Source organism: Telmatherina bonti (assembly GCF_933228915.1).
Source record: "Telmatherina bonti genome assembly, chromosome: 2".
In the NCBI taxonomy this organism is placed as follows: Eukaryota; Metazoa; Chordata; class Actinopteri; order Atheriniformes; family Telmatherinidae; genus Telmatherina; species Telmatherina bonti.
Window position 1 is genome coordinate 28147765 of NC_136620.1, and position 22271 is coordinate 28170035.

The window sequence follows — 22271 nt, forward strand, 5'->3', positions numbered from 1 at the left end:
AACCCCAACATAGTAACTCTTGTCATTTTCCCCCTATTTTTATGCCCAAGGTCATTGCGTTGAGATGAATCGTCACGATGACGTCAGCTCCCACCCCCCACCCAACACCTTTACTACACGTAAAAAAGAGGATGGGGGAACGTGTCTGTATTTCTACTACATACCACTAGAGGACCCCTTTAAATATCATTTGCTATTTTTTATGTCTCCAGTAAAGCCAGGCTGCTCCCCCTCCCTCCCTGGACTGCTTGCCTTCACTCCCACCTCCTCCACTGGACTGAAATACTAGTAAACCCGGTAGGTTAGCTACTGCCGCTCTGTCAGCCAAAGATCCAGATTGTAACGGGTTTATATCTCTCCACAATCACGCCAGAGGAGACAGCGGAAACGACACAGTGGTATGTACACGCCGGGATGTAGTTACGGTATTGTTAATATTCAGATCCACAGAATGCATGTTTTGGCTTGAAACCGGTGGATCTCACCTGGAGAATATTTATAGGAAGGCGGCACGTTCCGCCTATTGATGGTTAAAAGATGGATGCAGGGGGAAGCATGAAATAACCGGCAGTACGAAACTAGGATGCGGTTGTATGGCAGTTTGTCGTTGAGTGACAGGAAACAAATCATTTTCCGTCATGTGGCAAGTCGGGCAGTTTTATCCCGTGGTGGGCTCAAGATGTACAGTTAGCGGTACCGTCGGGCCTTTTGTCGGTCGGCTCTACCGTTATGAAACCCGACCGTTAAAGGCTGTGACGTGTCTGGTCATATTTCGCTATAAAAACCGTAGAACCGTTATAAAGAGACAAGACATAGCTGCTATCTGTGGCTGTAATACAGAAAACGGGATGTTACAAAATCTTTTATCGTTTTCTATGGACATTTTGGATCACACGGTATTGGATGCTATCACCATACCCAAACCCGGTTCCGTTAGTCTAAATGAGACCTGGTGGGCGCCTTCTGTCGTCTTCCGTCCCATAGTAAGGGGCGTAATTATGTGTGCTGCGATGTTGGTAGTGGAGGGGTAAGCCCATTTAAACTGTGCCCACCCCGTTCCCCATTGGTGGAGCAAAATGAGGCCGACACACTCAAGTACAACATCTGGAATTTCACCTCTTGAACTGAAGCATCGAACTGAAGCATCGAAGATGAGAGAACAAAATGAGTTGTCAATAGACACTGGAGAACATTGTTATTGTATTCAGTGTTCTGCAGTCTTAAGCATCCATTAAGAAGTCTCAAACTCCTTCAAAGTGTGCACATGAAGGCATTTATCTGCTAGGGAGGATGTGTAATGGGCTTACAATGTTGCAGAAATGCATGCTTTTTTAACATGACTGGAGTGGCACAGGTTGAGATGAATCCAAACAGTATAATAATACAATCCTGCTGCTGGGAAATAATTGATGAGGTGAGCCATTCTTAGGTGTTGGGTGACATGCTGTCCTTTCCACTGAAGCTGGTTGAATTTTAAGAACACAGCTTTCAAAACTGTTTTACTTGTATTGTGGGGGAAAAAAAGCAATACACATAAGTGTATACTCTGCACACACCAACATATGAATTGCTTTCACCCTTTAAGGCCTGACCCATAAAAAAAATGGTAAGAGAAGTCCAATTTTTTTAAATATAAGGTGTTTATTTGTTCCTTTAACAAAAGAAAAGAAAAAAAGTAAGAATTTTTTGGGATATTTGCTATTTATTACCGTGTGGTATGTCAAAATTCTTATAGCAAAATCGTGAGCTTTCTGGAATCCATTAAGGGTCAGAAGTCAAGTCAGATTGTGTTCAGTAGGATTTCTACAACACGGTGATGCCAAATGTCTCAGAAACTGTATGCATCATATGTCATGCTGGGCTCTTTATGTGTTAAATTGCGCCAAACTCACAAATACGGGTTTTGCAAATGTCACCGGCTTGTGTTCCCTGGATTGCAATGACATGAAGCTGTGGTGATAGTGAGAGTATTTGATCCTGTGTGAAAGTTACACATTGAGGCTGTTTCATTTTATTGCAAACTGCAGTTATTCACATTAATGCTGACTTGATGTGATTGTCTAAAGATTTGGCACCAACAGTGGCATTTATTATCTTTAATAACACAAGAAACTGAGATGGAGGAAGCAAAACAAACAAAATGAGAGAGAAAAGCCCCAGATGACTTAAAAAAAATCAGGCCACTCAGGATACCTGTGATGTGAGAAGAGGAGCTTAAATTGTACACCTCTCCACAGTACAAAAGTTCCCCTTTTTCACATGAAAAGCAGACTCAGTAGGTTGTATCTGATCTCCATCAGGTGATTACAATAGTGCACTGTTGTGCAGGTTTAATAACAGCAATATGAACTCAGTGTAGGTCATCAATAGCAGAAAGGCCCGGCTGTTCTCAAATCTCACTCTGCTTGTAAATAGGGGTTGGGAGTGAGCTTTCATAAGTACGTATTAACTTTATAATCCTGATGATGTCGGGAAGAGGAAATGATAATCAGATTTGTCTGTGACACCACAAATATTTCATCCCTTTTTCCTGCTTGGCTGTGCACGTCTAAAAACACACTGTAGAATATTTACAGAAAACAATTATTTCCAAATGGCAGTTGTGTGTATTGGGAAGAAATGTACATGCATCATTGTTCGTGGTTAGGATCATTCAAACACAAAAATAATCATGCAACAAGCATCAACACTTTGACTCAGTGAAGTAAGTTATATAAAGTAGGACACAAGTAATTCTCTCTAGCAGTAATGAAATAAATTCTCCAACTGGGATGCAAAACTGAGCAGATGGAGTTTTACATTATATTTACCCTCTGTGCAGCCATCTAAACATATGATAGAGAGCTGTAGAGACACACTTGTGTCTGAAATGGTCCCCAGTGCAGGTCCCCCAGTTGATGGCTTAGTGTGTTAATAGAACCAGTTTGTGTGAGACAGATGGACTGGTAGCAACAGACTGCACTGAGCTGATGAAGAGGGCCTGTTTGATTTGAATGTTTTAAGTTGTGCTTTCCTCTGTCGCAGTCACATGTTTGAGTGCTGACAGCTACAGTGCTTTGTCATCATAGTTACTCACTTCCTTTTACCTCCTACTAAACTCACTGCTGTTCAGTCAACAAGACCCTGTTAGCACTTGAGCACAGAGGAGCAACAGAGGAGCTGTGATGGATATTGTTTTATTTTTCCCTGGCTTATTTGAATGAAAGGAATATAATTTGCATCCAGTTTTGCGTTGGAAATAAACTCAGCTGGATTTGTCAACAGATTTTCCCTTTCTGTTGGCCTAATTAAATCTGTTTGCAGTTCTTGTGTCATTGAGACCTTGTGGTAAATCAGTCATAGCAGCTGGCTACTGTTTTTTTTTTCTTCAATTATTATTTCAGTTCTGGCCCAGTTTGCATCACCAAAATGCTTACTGATTTGAAATGATCCTGATTTTAGTGCATTTTTAATCAAATCAAATCAAAGATACTTTATTCATCCCCAAGGGGAAATTCAACTGAGTACATATGAAACCAGAGAAAAAAAAGTTAGTTAATTCAAATCTAAAAAAAAAAAAAATTGACCTACATTCTACAAGAATATATGAAAATAAACATGACTATATTTAATTAAACTTAATTAATTTAATTTAATTTTATTACTTTCACATTATTGTTCCTCATAAAAGATTCTTCTCTTTTGGTTTCTGCTGGCCTGTCTTGGTGGGTTTAAATGGAGCATTTAGCTTAAAATATGGCCCATGAATCTGTTAAAAAATTAATTCAGTGAAGGGTGTTATACCTTATTGTTCAAGTTTTAATGTTGAGCAAAGGTCAAAATATTGACTCTTATCTGTCTCAGTCAGCATTTAGACTCTGAACTTGCTCTTTAATCAAGTGTGTCCAATAGCTGCTTGAGTTGGTCGGCTCGAGTTAAGTTCAAGGTTCTGCAAAAGTTGCATAATCTCCTATTGTTTACTCATCTGTGCTTATCAGCTGTTGTGATATAAAACTCAAAATGTGACTGCTGTGCAAATGTGTGTATGAGAAAATGAGGTGGTTTAAGCCACTTATGAACACACTATGTGATATAAATTTAGTGGATCATCTTTGCCTAATTTTTTATCTTGGTTGCCTGAATAAAGTTGCCCACTTAACAGTTTATTTCATACAATCTGGTAAAATAAATAGCTTCTGAAAAATAGAAGCACCAGTTGTACTGGATTTTTTCTGACTTCTTGTTATTCTTGGACATTTTGAGACAGAACAAAGAATTCCTTGGAGATTTAGCTGATGAGCAACGTGTTATACTGTGTACGCTACACACTAGGTCGAGTTGTTTCCATACAGAGTCTAATTGTCATGACAAGACACTGCAGACAGACTTAGCCTGGAGCCTAGGCCTAAAGCCTAGACACAGATGTATAGAGTGAAGTTGACAAGTGGTTGGTGGCATTGGATGGAGATGTCATTCTGACAGCATGTCTCGTTTTCTCAGCAGCCCATTGTTTTAATTTCTTAAACAGAAATCATTGCAGATTAAACAAAAATAAGGCTGTATGAGAAAAGGAACATGTAGCAAAATGATGAGCTCGGCTAAGTGTCAGTACTGGGAAAGAAAACAGAGGGAGACCAACGATTGAGATGGGCTGCGACGCTCCAGGATTCAAAGAAGACAATGTTCTCCTTTTGCCACCCCTGGAGCGGCGAGTGAAGGCCTCTACCCCATCCAAACTAAACACAGCAGCCCGCAGCTGCATTCAGGTCCTGATGAAGTCACTAGAAAGTCAAACATCCTCTCATGCTGAGGCACCTCACAGAAAGAGGATCTGAGGAATTTGTGATACTGCTGTGGCACACATATGTATTTTACTGCAAAACCTACAAGTCAGCAAAGATGTGAGATGAAAAGAACTGTATCTGAGAGTCGTGACTCGTGACTGAGGAAAAGGATGGGGGAGGGTTGGTATGAAGGAGAGACGGGGAGGCGGGCTGCATTCACACTGGCTGGTTGTGATTGGTGGGTGATGGGGGTGGAGAGAACGAAAGGGGAAATTGGAAGCATCTTGTCACAGTGAGGACACTCTATTAAAAAATGGGGAGCATCTCTGCTTCATCAGACATGTTCCTTCTATTTCTCAGTGAATACTTCCTTTTTTCCTTCAGATCTGACTTTTATTGTCCTACTTTCACAACAAAAGCAGTTATGAATTAAGCATGAGTGTTCAAGGACACTCGTGTCACGCAGATGTTCCGGTGGTCGTAGATTTGCTGAACAGAAAGTAATCCCTCAACAGCTTTATTTGGAGGAAGCTTCTAGCTGATTTGCTTAAACGTATGACAGTATATGTTGTGCCAGTTTCATTGTTGAGAAGCCAGTGCGGTCCCTGGATGGCAAGGAGGGGACACACATAACTTTTTAGGATAAGTTTGGCAATCTAATGATTAATATAATTTCAACTTTGCAAAAACACCTATTTTTTTTTCTTTCTTCTTTTAACGTCTTAAATACTGTATGAAATTCCACTTTCTCTGTTTTAGATGATCATAAACTAAGTATTGTTTGGGTTCTGAGTGCTGGTTAAACTGAATACTGTGGACCTGCTAGCTCAGGTTTGTATTTAGCCTGATCCACAGCACAAATGAACACAAAGCATTACTTGTTTTGACCACAGTACTTCCTGCAAACACTGTGAAAGCTTGGATGCGATGTAAGTTCATCTGCAGTGTTACTACACCATGATGTGACTATGTCTGAGTTGGACTGTACGGTATTACTTAGGTGCTCTATGTCCGTCTTAGGTATAATTTTAGAGTTATAGCCAAATTATTTTATCATCCCATTAGAAGGTTTTGCTTCTCGTGGTCAGGAAGACTGATTTGCCTTTTAGTGATCTCCCAGAAGGATAGCTTGTGGATTTTAGTGAGGAAAGGCTTCTGTGATCACCATCAGGGGAATGTGTTGGTGCAAAGCTGCATTGTTTGTTCCCACAAATCCCCACAAATAACTTTTTCTGGGGTTACCAGCACCAGGCTTGTAGCCTCTTTGTCTGAAAGTGGTCCCATATTTTTCCTTTTTTTTTTTTATATAGTTTTGTCATTTGCACAGTGCAAAAACTGATGTGATTAATTTTTACTCATTTATATTTGATCTGTCAGCCCTCCCCTCGTTATTCTCTAATTTCTTCAAACAAATGCATCATTTTAAGGTCACTGTTCTGTAAGAGCTCTGTTTGGAGAGGAAAAAAAAAACAAAAACAGAAGACAATCCTTGCTGAAATGTGAGTTAAAAGAGTTCATATTGAATCCTGCCTGGCTGTGTGGATATGTCAGCAACTGCTCGACAGACTGCTGGTTACACTGAGGTGATAACGGTTCAGCGCAGGCAGAGCCACAGATCTTTCACTGGAAAATGAGAAACTATTTTTCACAAAATCATTTCATCTGTCCTTTTTTAAAACAAACAAAATTGCTTTTAGCTGATTTTGTAGAGGGTTTATTTCATTTTGAGCATTTCTGGCTTTGATTAAAATGGTTATAAGACGTGATTAATGATCTAATCAGAACAACTCAGGAGAAAGTCCAGCAGAATGTTTCCACTGAAATGTTCATAGACACAACATTGCTTCATTGTTATTTGAATTGTGCTCACGTTTTTCTCTGCCGGGATATTTCTCCCTGAGTCTCATTCAAAGTGTAAAAACTGAGCCGGCCCTTCTTTGCTGTTTTACAGAATTACAATTGACAAAAAACTACCAAGAAACAAGTGGACAAAGAGAACACAGCAACCTAATCCAGCAGAGTTTGGACAGCAGAGCACTTCTGTAACTTGCATCGAAAAGAAACGACGAGCACCAGAAGGATCTGCTACCAGACCTATTGAATTGTACAGCTCGGGCTTGAGATAAATGGCTGACAAGCAGATCAGGTGAGGTTGAATGTGAATACAATGTTTGGAACAGCTGTTTGTTTTTTTACTCTAATGACTTTCCACATTTCTTATTTTTATCTTGGACATTTCCCTTCATTCAGTTTGCCTGCCAAATTGATCAATGGGGGGATCGCTGGCCTAATTGGAGTGACCTGTGTGTTTCCCATTGACCTGGCCAAGACTCGCCTACAAAACCAGCAAAATGGATCACGCCTTTACACCAGCATGTATGAACTCCCACAAGCTTTGCTGTGGTGCTAAGTTGTTCAGAGGTACCGCCGAGCTTTTCAGGCAGCCATTTGACTAAAATACCACATGTTGTTTTTGCATTTTAGGTCAGATTGCCTTATTAAGACCATCCGGTCAGAAGGGTATTTTGGGATGTACAGAGGTAAGTTGAAGACTTGTCCTTACTTGTGTTTATTTGTTGCTCTAACTGGGGTGCAGGTCTGGTGTAACACACTGAGAGCATCTCTGCTGTTTGGTGACGTAGAATCATTCCAGCCAGCTTCACTGTGAAACTAAATGATCTGATTGTCTTCCTTGTACTTTACCTTTCTTCTTCATGTACCTTCAACCACTCAGGAGCTGCTGTGAACTTAACACTAGTCACACCCGAGAAGGCCATCAAATTGGCTGCTAATGATTTCTTCAGGCATCACCTCTCCAAGGATGGGTGAGATATGAAAGCGGTGACAGCACACTCCCACTCCCCTCATTTTCACTGTGAATTACTGGCATGTTTACTAATGTGCATATAACTTCACACATTAGCTGTCTGCATTCTCATCATGGCTCCAGTTAACCCATCACCTTTCCATCATCTCCTCAGAGGCACAGAGCATTTCAGGCTGATTTTTGAACTGCGTTAGTTACACATACAGTTACTTGCATGCATGCCAGTGGCGGTCCTGTCAATGACAAGCGTTAGCAACCGTCATCTGGTGCTGCTGCAAGCAAGCTCCTATTGTCCACCCCCGGAACTGCATGCGCAGATAAACCTGAACCTTACAGGGTCATCTAACTCAATCACTATGGTAACAAACATGCCAGCTGATGAATGATTGACTTGTTTTGACTCTGCTGCTTTTCTTGTGAATTATTAATCCAGCTATTGTGTCTGACATGTTATGGAAGACGAAGCATCATTTTTCAAGAACTGTGGAAATAAAATGCTCTTATTTGGTTGTCTCATTTTCTCTCTCTCTCTCTCTCTCTCTTTTTTATTTCCTTTAGAAAACTCACTCTGGTCAAAGAGATGCTGGCTGGTTGCGGGGCAGGTACATGCCAGGTAAGTGGAAGAAGCGCTGCTTTAATTGCATCCCCTTGTTCTCCATCTGGAACTCTCAACTTCTGCAGATCACGTACGCATGGCTGAGCCTCATTTGTTTGCTCCTGCAGCTAGAATTAGCCACCACTGCACTTAAACAAGCCTCGCTAGTTAGAAAAACATGCTCGCAGTGTGTTGATTGTGCTATCTGTGATCAGAGCGTGACCTGTAATGTTCTATTTTAATGAATGATTTCCAATCACTGTAATGTCCTGTTAGCAGGGGATGCAGCAGCATCTATGCGTGAGTGATCAGATAAGACGTTGTGAGAGTGGCTGGCCATGTGTGCTAAGTGAGTGAGTCAGAGGGAAATGCCTGTTGTCAATGAGGGCAAAGGCTTCAAGCCTGAGGAATGTGATTAGATTAAGTGTAGCAGACCTTGGATTACGTTTGCAGCTGAGAACATGGCCATCTCACGTTTAATCCAGTTAACTAGTACTATTGTATGACTACAAAGAGAAACAAGACTTGACATCGAGCTAATGCTTCCCTGAAGATTTACATGGGACACACACTTTTCTTATCATACTCAGAGTGAATCGGTATTGAACTCAGATTTATCAAACATAGTGTATTCAAAGTTCACAGGATACGCATGTGGTCACATCATTTGACGCCTCATTTTGCTTTGGTTGCAGGTTATTGTAACAACTCCTATGGAGATGTTGAAAATCCAGCTCCAGGATGCTGGGAGGATTGGTAAGAAGACATTAAAAACATACAGCTGCCAGTTTTTACACAGACTTGAAGCATTGGTGATAAACTGGAGAAAGAGTGACTCCGTGTGGCTGTGTCAGGGAAAACAACTTTTATCCTCAAATCTTTCTCATCCTTATTATTTTAAAATGCCCACTTACATATGTCCTCTGCATAGAGTGATGACCGTACATTCAGGATGTTCCTATAATTATTGATGTTGGGCTTTTTGTGGGCTTTAGCTGCTCAGAGGAAGCTAATGCCAGAGACGGTGGCAGCAGGTACGGTGGAGACAAAGTCCCCGACGGCTATGCAGTTAACCAGAGAGTTACTGAGGGAAAAAGGCATCGCTGGGCTTTATAAAGGTCTTGGTGCCACATTGCTCAGGTATATTTGATTGACATAAAGGTGATAATTTTGCCCACAAAGGATTTATATAGCTTACTGTTATTGTCTTTATGAATGTTTTTTATGTAGGGATGTTCCTTTCTCCATCATCTACTTCCCCCTTTTCGCTAACCTGAATGACCTGGGCAAAAAAGGCGCAGAGGGCCCAGCTCCCTTCTACGTGTCGTTTATATCAGGCTGTGTAGCAGGAAGCACAGCCGCTGTTGCTGTCAACCCTGTTGATGGTGAGCAGAGCTTCCGTGGGGACGTTTTCAGCAATGTTTACATTGATGCTCCATGCTTTTTGTCCTAACCTGAGTTCACTGCTTTGCAGTTATAAAGACCAGGCTGCAGTCACTGAACCGAGGGAGCACAGAAGACACGTACAGCGGGGTGACTGACTGTATCAGGTGACCTCATTATGTCTTCACAGCTACAGCGTGTGTGAGGCTGCTTGTGCTGTGTAGTCATTGCAATCATCATCATCATGTCCACTGGCATGTAACTAATACTAGTTGTAAGTTTCAGTTTATGTAATGATGTGGGTTTTTTTTGTGTTTTTTTTTTGCTCTCTAGGAAAATCATGCGCAATGAAGGTCCATCGGCCTTCCTGAAGGGGGCCTACTGTCGAGCCCTGGTCATTGCACCTCTGTTTGGCATTGCACAGATGGTCTACTTCTTTGGTGTGGGTGAATTTGTCCTCAGCCTCTTGCCTAAAAAAGACAACTAAGGAGCACATTTTTTTCTGCCTTCCCCACCCATGATGCATTACTTCAACTACACAAGGATTCATCTTATCCTGACACAGTGTTGTTTTTTGTTTTTATTTTCAGGGGGGTCAGTGCATAACCAGTCATATTGTTTTCTGTTAGTCGTGTTGAATGTTAAGAGTTCAAGAGGGAGCCTTTGTTTGCCAAGCTGCCTGTAGTGACACATTACATTCCAGTTGGCAATTTCAGCTAGCTCTCTGGAAATTAAGTCACACATATCAGTTCAGCGTTTTAAAGGAATATTCCAGCAATATTTTATTTTGTTTTATTTTATTTTTTTTTTAAATATAACATGATAAATTTGCAAAGTAGACGCAAATTTTTATACCAAATTTTTAGCCATAATAAGCCCCCAGAAGCCCATTTGACTTCACAAAACAAAAAAAAACAAAACAAAAAAAAACAGAACAAAAGCACATTCTTCACTTACATACTTGAGAAATTTACATCTGGTGGAATCCTTTCCCAGACTTGATGTATTTAAAGCTAAACTGCGGAGTACCACAGAAGAATTCACTGTATGAGCCCAGTTAATGTGTTGATGTGATACCCGCACAATCCCTATGATCTTTCCTGTGAAGCCACTTCTCTTCCTGTACAGTAATTGGTTGTAATGAACTCAGCTATTCAGCTCTGATCCAACTTTGATTGCCCTGGCTTTTCCAGTGGATCAGGTTCCACCCGATATTTAGTGCTACCACAATGGTTAGGCTGTTTTGCCTTCATGAAAGAGGCTTCTGTTTTCTGGTTACACACCAGACTGAAGCTACAGTTTTACTGTATGAACATTATGGATTGCTGCAAACAATATTTTCCCATTGTTTGACCTGGAAGCACAATCACACCAAAACACACACAAAACAACAAACAACAACAACAAAAAACTTTTACGCATCTTTAGCTTTTTAAAACCTTAGATGAGTCAAAATACATCCCAATCAATGAAGTCGCTGCATTTTTTTTTTTGCATTGTGAGAGATGGATGCTGCCTGCTGCTACATCACTGATTGGACTGAAATCTAAAGTGCGGTTTTTTGCATTTGCTATTTATTGTGGATTTGGGGGCATTTATTGTAAGCATGGATAAGTTGAAGATAATATTAATCTAAAAACCAAATTAATATCTCCTAAGCTAACAAATTGTCAGACATCTTGAGTTTCAGAAGGTATTGTGGAACTCCTGATCATAGTCCTCCATTTGGAGCAGACTATCCCCCCCTTAGACTCAGACATATGATTACTTTTGTTTACAGCTGAGTTCACACTCAATTTTAATGCGTTTTGCAAACTTGAATTCAGTGGCAGGACCCAAAGAGCTTATGAAAAAGCTTTCTTTATCAAAAAAAAAAAAAAAATCAAACCACTGTTTTCTCAGTGTTTTACCATTTTGACCAAACATCTCTCCTTGTTTGCTTTAGAGGTTTTGTTTGCTTTAAGCTGTCAGGAAAAACAGCCCTGTCGTATCTTGTTTGTGCATCACAGCAACACTGAAGCCCTGCCATTGGTTTATCTTGTCGGAGATCAAGGTGACTTTGATGTGGATTATCCAATCACATTCCTTCCTTGCTCCCGCTGGTCAAGCAGCTCTTCAATTGTTCTGTTGCAACTGTGGATGCACAGTGCAACTTTTTAGTGTAATATCATTTGTGGGAGTGAGCTTTATTTATCAATATTCTTTCTAGAAGCAGTATAGCACTATATATTTGTATGTGTTGTTTTTTGTGTCAAATTGTCCACCTTAACTATATTGTACATATGCAGATGATATCAACTTTGTTTTTTGGATTTATTGTTTTGTAAATGATGGCTTATTTGCACACCTACCTCTCCACCTCCCCTCATCAATCCACATTGTTGTGATTTTTTTGTTATAATTATGTGGATGTATCACATGAAGGAACAGAAATGCAACAAGAATCATTTCAACCTAAATGCAACATCTTAATGAAATTTTTCTAACTGTCTGCCAAGGGGAACACTAGTATAGGTTTTCTTAGGTGTTTTTTTTTGGAGGTGCCATTTCTCCTGAGCTGTTGGATAAATCTGTGGGTGAACCAGTTTCCTACTGCTACATCCCAGGACCAAATGAAGAGTCTTAATGCTCACAGAAATGTAGTTCCAAGTGATTGAGTTATGACTGATGCTAGGCATCAGCTGGCATTGATGGCAGATGACAGGTTGAGGTACAGGAAAATGGCTAAACAAAAAACAACAACAAAAAAAAAAACAAAACACCTGTTTTGTGAGCTTGGCTTCATAAATTGCTGTTAAAGTCTTGTTATTTGGTCACTTTGACATTCCAACTTGATTTTGTAAATGTATAGCTGTTGTGATCAAAATGCCTGATTTTGTCTTGTTGAGATTATTATGATTTTTTCACCTCTCGTCCCTCCTTCATTGCTTCAGATTGTTCCTTTTTTTTTTTATCTGTTATTGATTGAATGTTCAAACAAATATTGTGTGATTTCTTTTGTTTTTGCTCAGCTGTGAATTTTCACCGATCTTGTGCATTTGGTTATGTATGTGCGTGTGTGTCTGACAGTGTAGTGCTGTAGTGTATGTGCACTTGTTAAGAGTGACTCTGCGGTATTTTTCTCTTTGATTGTTGAGCCCCCTGCTCTCTTCCTTTGTGTATTTGTCTCAATCCTCTGCCAGCATCCACCGCCGGGGTGCAGAGCAACACAGAGGAACTTCCAAAACACCAAAATGTTTGAAAGTGTATACAATCAAAGAAAGCACAAAGGATTATTAGGCATAATAAACCCCATGGCCCTCTGAATACTTTTGGAAAACTTTAAATGCTGATGTATGAACATGAATTATTGTGATTTATATAAGTGAATCTTGATTGAAATATGCTTTTTAGTGTTAGTAAAAACATTTATCTATGACTGTAAAAGCTTAGGGCTGAGACAACAGGTCATCAGAGACTCAGTGATGGCGTCCACCTTTACCCATCAGCAGATAGCCACAAAATGTATATTGCCTCCATATTCTATACGAATCAAATATAAGAATGTAACTTAGATATTATGAGATGTATTATAATTATAGTAAAGATTTTATTACATTTTAATCTGAAGATTTGTGCTTTACATGTTCACAGAAAAAAATTCATGAACCAGCGCACTGATATGCAATAAGCCACACAGAGACACATAGTAGAGCTAAATCTGTTAACACTGAACACAACCAAGTAATCACAACATTTCACAGTGTATGACTAATGCAACTGGGAAGCTTGGAGGCCTCTTGGGCTCATCTCAAGCTCACATCACATCCCTGTTCTCTTCCTCCAAGAGGAATTGTGCAATACAGCACTTTGAAAGAAGGACCCACCCACCCTGCTGTCTATCTGCAAAGTCTCTCTATGACATGTAGGGTGTTAATGAATACGTGTGTTGAAAGACACAGCTGTCCTGGACATTATTTGCAATGCGATTGAGAAAAAAAAAAAAAAAAAAAGATTGTGTTCCTTGCCACAATTTACTGTTCAATAAAGTGACTGTCCTTAAACCACCTGATGTTGTCTGCGCTCATTTTTTACACGCTCGTCACTGTTTCTTTTACAAAGGTGCAGTCATTTTCTGACAACAAACAAAAGGCCTGACAGCGCGGGTTTGTATGTAACAGTGCTGTGAAAACTAAGCAGCCGAAGACCTTGTGGTGCCACCAGGTGTCAGTGTTGGGCTGTAGTGCATCTGCAGTCCCCAGAGATGGGAGTGGAAAGTCAGCAGAAACACACACTACTACAGGTGTATGTTCATTTTTGGGTAGTTCGGCAGTAAATCACAAGTGCTGATCCTTCATGCAAGCTGATTTCTCTTGCTGCTGTGAGAGAGCACACAGGCATGCATGTCTGCTACCTGTGATCTTTGGGGTTTCACTGGATGAATAAATAATGTTTAAATATTTAGAACTTGCATGATAACATGAAGAAAACATGTTTTTCACTTGATGTTTGGTATTTTTAACTCCCGCATGTTACAGCACAACTCCTGTTATGAAGGGTTCATTCATTATTAATCCTTCTCTATTTTATTTATTCAGTTTATGGCATTAGTTTCCAGGTATTGTTTTGCAGAACCCTGCAGTATAATTACATCATAACACCTTCATGTAACCCTGCACAAACAACTACGCGCATCCTGCAGGCTTTCTCTCCGGATCTTATTTCTGCCAGAGTCAGATTTCATATTGGATTTTGTGCCTTTTTTGAGAGACTCCTTTCATCAGACTATCTACTCCAGTGTTTACACACACAAGAGATTAACTGAAGGCTCAGTTTACCTCGACAAGACTTTGAAATGTAGAAATGAGCAGCAGCTACTGTTCCTGCACACTCTCAAATCCTTTTCATGTGTCATGACTTAAGCTTCCACCGTGAACTATTATTAGCCTTTTCCTGCTCCCTAGCAAGAAGAGGAGGGGAGAAGGTGGAGGAAGAGGTAGTTAAGTTGAGCTGAATGATGGAGGAAAGACAGGAAGCAAGAGGTGGAGACAGCAAAGGACCATCAAGCGAAGGAGCTGGAAGAAGGGAGGGGATGATAGTGATGTGTATTTAGGTCACTAAATCAATGGGAATCAGGTTTTTTAAGGGGAGAGAAGGGGGTATTTATAGATACCAGTGGAGACAGATGCATCAGTGACAGGCACAATGTTGCTTGGAGCAGGAGGTGGAGAAGGGGGAACTGGGGATCGAGTGTGATCAAATTGGTCTGCAGAGAATTCTCCCAACAAATAGCAAAATATGTTCAGTAGTGAACAAACAGCAGAGAGCGTGGTGCAAAACAAAATATGATCAAATGGAAATCGCTACAGGATGCTCGGAGTAAATGACCTTCCGAGCTTTATTGACAAAACGCAAGCAAATTGTTAGTGTTGCAAATGCTCAAAGCATTTGCATCTACAGTGCTGCTCTACTCATATCCTATTGAATTTCTAATCTGTAATATCACTGAGCTACATTATTGAATGGGATATTAGACTTCTGCTTTGCAGGCTGAGGAAAACATGCATATTTATGGCCTGAAATACAATAAACTATAGTAAGAGACATTGGCAAAAAATGAACCGAGAAAGAACTGGTTGAGCTTAGGATCATAGATTGATTATACAACATCTATTTTAACAATGACCAAGTGGTAAATGTATTGATGCAGGCTTAATGCTGTAGTTTTAAGAGCTGTCATGCTTATCCCATTTGTTCTGTAATGCTCTGTGTCTCCGTCTGCTAGCTTCTGGCAGGAAGAAGTTCCATCACAAATTGGAAATTTGCCCAGAGAACACGGAGAAAAATAATTGAAGCAATTGTTTTAAATTGCTTTCTAACAGGCTTTTACTAGGACTGTGTCAAGGTCAGAGGCAAATTGGTCCTTCTTCACTCAGGACTGCCATATGTGTGTGATGTAAGACAGCCTGAATACTGAGCGAACAAAATCTACATCTCATTACTGCAGGTAATTTTGGGAGTATTTGCATGGCAGCCACCTCACCTTGCATCAAAAAAGTACATGAAGATGCACCCAGTTACTCATTGAGAGCTCTTAATCTCTGACCTGTGCTAAACAATGTGGTCTGTAAACTTAAACATTACAGTGCAAAACTATTAAATGGAATCATGGATATGATTCAGGTGGACGTCAAACACAAGATTATAGATTTTTACTCATCTTGTGTTTTATCAGTGTGTGCAGGCGGTGAAACAGAATATTCACAGGTTTTACAAAACGAACAATTAAAATATGACACCCAGATATCAGAGTGTTGTCTTATCAATGCACATTTGATACCATAGCAAGGAAAGCAGCATTGTTTCAGTCTTTTTAAATCCTGCTTCAGTTTAATTACCCAATCATTATTTGTGTCATTAAAAAAATCCATTGCCAATTATGCACCCAATGTGACGATTTATGGACAAGTCACTTAAAAAAAAAAATCTCCTCATTTACACTGAACATCATAGATGAAAATTTTGGTAAGTGTTCCTGTTGTGTAGTAATAGCAAAGTTTTCCATATGTTCTGCATAAACAAGGGCAATAAGAAAAATTTAAACAAGAAATAAAAACTAAAAATCACACAAGCGTTTTGTAAGAGAAAGCTATTTATTTTAAAATACCCTTAGCTATATTTGTCTTTAAAGTTTCCTCATTTAAAGACCAGTATGTTCACAACTATAAATATTTCAGCCAGTGCCATTGATTCAAGTCTGAATCCCATCAGCAGGCTGTGACTGTGTCCCCCATTACAGGCAAAGGTATAATTATGACATGATCAATAGGTGCACAAACGGATTCAAGAATTATGTGTGGCAGCAGAACAAACAAGCAGTGGAGACTTTACACAGCTGCAAAAGTCACTCTCCCCATTTTGTCCTCTGAGCCTCAGCACGGTGGCTGTTCGCGAGCCAGAGAAGGAGGCTGGGAGAGAGGAAGAGGAGCAGAGAGGGAGGGAGTACAGTGAGACTCTCAAATTGGTTAGCCTACCTATCCACTAGGAGGAGAGGAGAGGCTGCTGAGGAGCAACAAAACAATAAACAGCTACTACTACAAACCACATCAGCGGAGTTCACAACACACACCAGAGGAGTACCAACAGAGAAAACTGAGGCAACGCCATCGTATTTACCTCGGAGAGAACTAACAGCCATGTATCTGAACAGGGAAGAGGACAATAGCAAAGGTAAGATCTTGTCAAGGATTGCCACTCTTTGCGGAGAGCATCCCGACACTTTCAAGGTGTTTCATTGCTGTTTCTCTCGGAGGTGACTGCCTGACACGAAAAAGGTGGGATGTTCTGTCACACATCCTCCCATAATGCATGTTTTAAAGCCTCTATCCTCTGACATGAGCCAGGAATGTTGGTGGAAAGTGTGGGCTGTCATTATGTAATATCGGTGCAGTTAATTGCCTCCTAGGAGGATGCTTATCTGTACCCCGATCCTGCTTCTATTAACCGTGGGCAATCAGTTATAAACCTGTTGTAGACAGACACTGTCATATGCAGGGGTTTGTAAATGTGCACTGGTTGCATTTGGGATTTTAATGTTGTGGACATTTGCTACTTAAGGGCAGCATAACACAAGGTCAAAGCCTTAAGCTGCGATGAAACCTCAGTGTAAATAGGTTATAATTCATGGTCGCTCCACAGCGTCCGACGTCCTTCGAAAATTCCTACATAACAGGCTGCAGCTTATTGCTTAAGGAGAGATAACCGTGCAGCAGCAGCGAGAGGGGGAAAGAGGGTACAAAGGAGGAATATTTGAGTAATCTCTCCCACGTGTTTTTGAGGCGTGATTCCCCCCTCTCTCCTCGGGTGCTCAGAAACGCACTCGACTCGCGTGCCCCTGCTGTTACCATGAAGCATGGATAACTCTCCTCCTCAGGCTGATAGGTAATGCTAAATACCACCTAAAATCTTCAGGTTCTTACCAGAATAACACCTGCTGCTACCGAGGACCGGTGGAGGAGAGGATGGGAGGGGAAGAGGAGGAGGAGGAGGAGGCGAGGGTGGTGTTAAAGGAGCGAAAAAGGCAGAGTGGGAGGAGCCGTTTTTGTTCATTTCCCTGTGATGAGAGATAACGTGATCTTACACGGACCACTACATGGTACTGTACGGAGATGTGTGTGAGCTGCAGCAGCAGATGATGATGAAGATGACCCTGGTGGCTGCTTGAACATAGTATCCCTGTCATTTATCTGAAAAAAAAAAGCCCAAACCAAGCTTAGGTAGAGTAAAAACAAAAACAACAACACAACAAGAAAATAAAGAAAACAAAAAAATAAAAATCCCCAGTGACTGATAATTAAAGGATATTAGGAAGAAAAATCTACACTTTAATGTTGACCAGTTATTCAATATGCCAAAGACCCCCTGACCTCCAAAAAATGTTCCTGAATCCAACTCCTAGACATTAGTGTTGAGTTACAGCGTAAATAGAATGGAGATATGTAATTAAATTACAGACTGAATGCTACTGTAATCAACTAATTACTGAAAAAGTCATTAAATTGCCCTAACTAATCAAAATGTCAGTAACTACAATAAGGCTGTGGATGCATTGTTTTAAATAAAAAGCATTTTTATCTTTTTACCAAATCATAATGTTTTATTTTCATGCAGAAATTAGTGTTTTATGTTGATTTTAACAAAGGGTAAGCAAGGATTGGTCATTACATTACACTGTAGTCATTACAGTTTGCCAGGTTCAAATTTTAAATGTTGTTTTTCATTGTTTCGCTTGTTAGAATTTGCACCACCACTCAGTCAAATCAACATGCATTTCATTTAACAGCTTGAATTCACCTGCTTGAAGATGCAGCTATTATACCATTTTTCTCACGATTTGATTATATTTATTGGAAAACTTAATAACATATAAGTTAGATGGGTTTGATTATATTGTCAGACAGTTTTATTGTATTGTATAGAAGTATATTAGAAAATCACACTTTATACTTGATATATTAGTTCAGTCAAATTCTTCTGATGAGTTTAAGCTCTCATTTGCATTTATAAAAGCTTCTTTAATAAACCATAACAGTCACTGTATAAACATTTGTTCCCTGGAGTAAGTTAGACGAAAAAAAAAAGAAGCTTTGGCTCTCTTTTGATCGACAAGTTTACTATGCATTCCACAAATGACTGGGTTTTATAATGATCGCTATAACTGCTATTTATTTATACAGTTTATTAGTGACCTTGAACTGAGCTCTACTCATCATGTTAAAAAAACAATACAAAGAAAAACTTGTAAAAGATTAGAGCTTTCCTACATGATTTCCTGCTCAACAAAGAAATCATGTCCGATTTAAAAGCAACGTATCACCCAGTGCAGAAACAAGGAAACTAATGCTATAATTGTATGCAGTGGCCAAGGCTGCAGTTGCAGCTAACACTAAAAATAATTAGTTTAGCCTTGAGTTAGGATGAATAATTGTACAGTAATGTTTGTGTGAGTAGTCACCCTTTTAAATACCATATTAATTCTTCTGGCAAATAATTGACATTATCCAGTGAATTATCAGTTGAAGCTAGCTTGCAGATGCTTTTTTCACTCTCTCAAGTATTGTCATTGTATTTTTGCATATTTTGTTTTATTATATCTTGTTTCAAACTCATGCAGTCGCATGTAAAACTTACTTTCAAATGACAGTAAAATGGGAAACTTATTTGTTTTCAAAGAAAAAAGAAGTATTTCTAATAAAAGTCATCAGCTGCTTTTATAGCTCTTGGATGGTTGCTGAAGGTTAAGAGGAATTGTGAGTCTTTTGAAGGACACCTTACCATCACAGATTTTTTTTTATGGGCTAAATTAGTTTGTGCTTCGGCTGCATTGGCTCACAGTGAAAATCTTTGTTTTTATGATGGCGATTTTATAAATATTTTCAACATTTTTGTAATGGTGTGTTTAACCAAACACCACCGACTTCTGCGCCAATAACCATATGGTTACTTTGTCTGGATCAGTCAACATGGAAGTGACCAACTACATGCATGATGATGATGCTAAATACTAGAAAAGTTCCCACTCTGAGATATCAGAGAGAAAAAAGTAGTTTTAACTACGATAAATTGCATGTTGATGCATCTAACCTCATGTGATTTATAAAAGGTGGGCCTTCCTCCACTGCACTGAATCATGAAAAGGGTTCATGCTGTCTGAAACCCATTATGAGAAAATGACTTTGCTTCTCTCTTGGTTCTTCACCTTTGTAGATATTTTGTTAGTTAGCTTATGGTCACAAATACAAGTTCCACTTCATCTTTAGTGAACTATAATCCCATATAAAGTAAACTAGATGATGAGGTAGTTTCTGCATTAAAGTGTGAGGCAATTTATATGCAACCTCTAGAATATTAAACCTTTAACCCAGAGAGTCCCCAGGGAACATAACACCCTTATAACATCAGACCTAAAGAACAAATAAGCTGCAAACTAAACCCAGTATTTGATTGACACTTTCACTTGATTCACACGAGTGGGTGTTTCCTCACTGCAATGCTGTAGCCTTAAAATTCACACTGCGTCTCAAGGTGGAGTGGCAGGGAGAGGGAGAAAGGTCTACCAGGGACATATCGATTATGGCTTCATAGGATAAAGGCAGGCGAGGACAAACATGCTGATCATATGTGAGGCTGGCATCCACACAAGCGCAGTGCTCCTGTCAAATAGACATCTGACACGGCACCGAACGTGCACTCCTGCTGATACTAACGGAAAGAAAGTGAATTATAGTAAGTGGAAAGGAGTGGATAATTGGGATTGTGTGATTCTCTGTTATTGTCTCCACAGTCTCATGGCTAAATATTTGTTATTGATACCCTGAAGAAAACATTTAACAATTATTTAGGCTTCTAATGATGGTCAGACTGCTGCTGTGGCCCCCCAGCTGTAAATTTACATCAATTATTCATTGCAAGTGGGTTTTTTTTTTGTCCAATTAATCTTTTTATGTTTGCATCCAAAGTCAATTCCTAAACCCACTTTTTGAAATATGGTTCATTTTTAGCCTAAGACTTCTTGTATCTTCATTAACAACAATTATACTAACTCAACAACATTTCTTTTTTCAGTTCTTTATTCACCAGAATTTCTTCGGTAACTGTGGAATACACTGCACTGGGTTTGTATGTAGCTTCTTACGTGATAGTCTCTGTTTTTCCATCTTAACAAACACCAGTGAGTGTGATAGTTAGAGCGCAGGCAGCTTCATCACCCATGCATAACCAGAAAACTGCCCCTATTTGTGAATAGTCTGTGCTACACTTCTACTGCAAGGACTTCAGCAATGGAGGTTTATTTCCAGCTAAAACACTGGGCAGTTCTTACCTTTTCAAGATGACATTGAGCTGTAAATGAAGTGCCATCAAGCTTTGACTATTGATGGCTTTTTAAGGAACTCACTGTGTGCATTTGCAGGACAAGTACAGATGCCTTTACAGAGTGATTGTACAGAGGGAGTTGGGTTCAAATACAGGTTATGTTTGGTTGTTCCAAGCCCAGAAGGGGATCTGGCTTTGCCCTGCATTGCCCTGATCTGTAGATTTGACAGCAAGAACCCTAAGTTGGAGAAGTGTTTTCATTATCTTTGCCACCTCTATTTTATGGCAGAGTGAAGTTTGGTGTAATACAGAATAAAACTAAGTCCAGTTTAGATGTGAACCTCATGAAGACATCACTGAGGATCGCCACTTGTTTGCTTTCACTCCATAAGCTGACATTTTGTTATCTTCCTCTGTTTTGCAGAGCTACGTATGGAGATAGAGTTGGTACAACAAAGACAAATTGCCTTGAATTTATTTGATATGTGGTCCAGCACTCAGTCTGACAAACCCGTCCACAATCTACAACTTGAATATGATTTATAGTAATGCCGTCAGCTTCAGTATTGATTTAAGTTGATGTTGGCCTTGGTTTTGGGCTGGAGTCCAAACCTCTGGCCAAGGCAAGCAATCTAAATGACTTAGACTTGGCATTCATAACCTGCACTTAGGAACTCCTCAGGTGGATTTTATTTATTTTTTATTGTATTTTGGTTTCCTCATTGATAAAACTTCAGCGTAAAGATGTAATGCAGCAAACAGATGGGGTCATTTTAAATACAGGAACAGCACAAATCAGACACATTTCAGCAACAGTCGGGTTGGATTATTTACAGAATATGAATAAAATAATGTTGGTGTTCCCACTACTTTGATTTAGGCACTGATAAAAGTGACAATTAAACATTGAGTAATATGCTTAGAATCGTAGTCCTCACAGTGATTGGAGGATTTTTATCATTGTGATTTACTGCAGTACCTTGTCCCTGGCCTTTGTACAGCTCCAGGACTTAACAGTGTTTGGTTTGATGGCGTCTGCAAATTGTTGGTATGCATCAAAGGATTTTTAACTGTTCAGGAAATGAAATGCAAAATGGAGGAGATTTGTGGGGTGTCTTTAATGTGGTATGAAGCATACGTGTCAGCAGAAGACTGCGAGTCCCTAACCTCTTTGTTATTATTGCCCTGTAGAAATTGATGATGTCCCTCAACTTCATGGCTGTTTTACTAATGTGAAATGGGAAATTATTTGGAGTTATGATGTGGTAGTCTTGTAATGTCCACGCCTCTTAGTAAAAAAAAGATGAATTGAAAAAGAGCTGGATGCCCAGAGAAAAGGGTATCTGGCTTA

General features: G+C 39.7%; 2 protein-coding genes across 3 annotated transcripts in view; both read left to right on the forward strand.

Moving 5' to 3' along the window:
* The first annotated feature begins 301 nt into the window (after positions 1-301).
* Positions 302-10134, forward strand: slc25a22a (solute carrier family 25 member 22a). Its single transcript, XM_079260784.1, has 11 exons — positions 302-398; positions 6715-6909; positions 7014-7139; positions 7248-7303; positions 7498-7588; positions 8149-8203; positions 8881-8941; positions 9181-9325; positions 9416-9570; positions 9660-9735; positions 9902-10134. Exons 2-11 carry the CDS (start codon positions 6890-6892, stop codon positions 10053-10055), a joined length of 939 nt encoding a protein of 312 aa, XP_079116910.1. The 5' UTR covers positions 302-398; positions 6715-6889; the 3' UTR covers positions 10056-10134.
* A 6609-nt stretch (positions 10135-16743) lies between these two features.
* syt7a (synaptotagmin VIIa) overlaps positions 16744-22271 on the forward strand; it is a gene marked incomplete at its 5' end in the record, with an annotated part of 83579 nt that continues 78051 nt past the window's right edge. For both annotated transcript variants that reach the window (XM_079254342.1, XM_079254341.1), the window contains one exon: positions 16744-16777. In XM_079254342.1, the coding sequence (XP_079110468.1) occupies positions 16744-16777 (34 nt within the window). The remainder of the gene's footprint in view (positions 16778-22271) is intronic.

What these genes read in the sequence shown, in the direction of transcription:
- slc25a22a (XM_079260784.1), top strand. Translation starts at nt 6,890, where the DNA reads ATGGCTGACAAGCAGATCAG. An exon ending in TCACGCCTTTACACCAGCAT is followed by an intron (nt 7,140 to 7,247) that starts GTATGAACTCCC and finishes TTTGCATTTTAG; the next exon opens with GTCAGATTGCCTTATTAAGA. An exon ending in CCAGGATGCTGGGAGGATTG is followed by an intron (nt 8,942 to 9,180) that starts GTAAGAAGACAT and finishes TGTGGGCTTTAG; the next exon opens with CTGCTCAGAGGAAGCTAATG.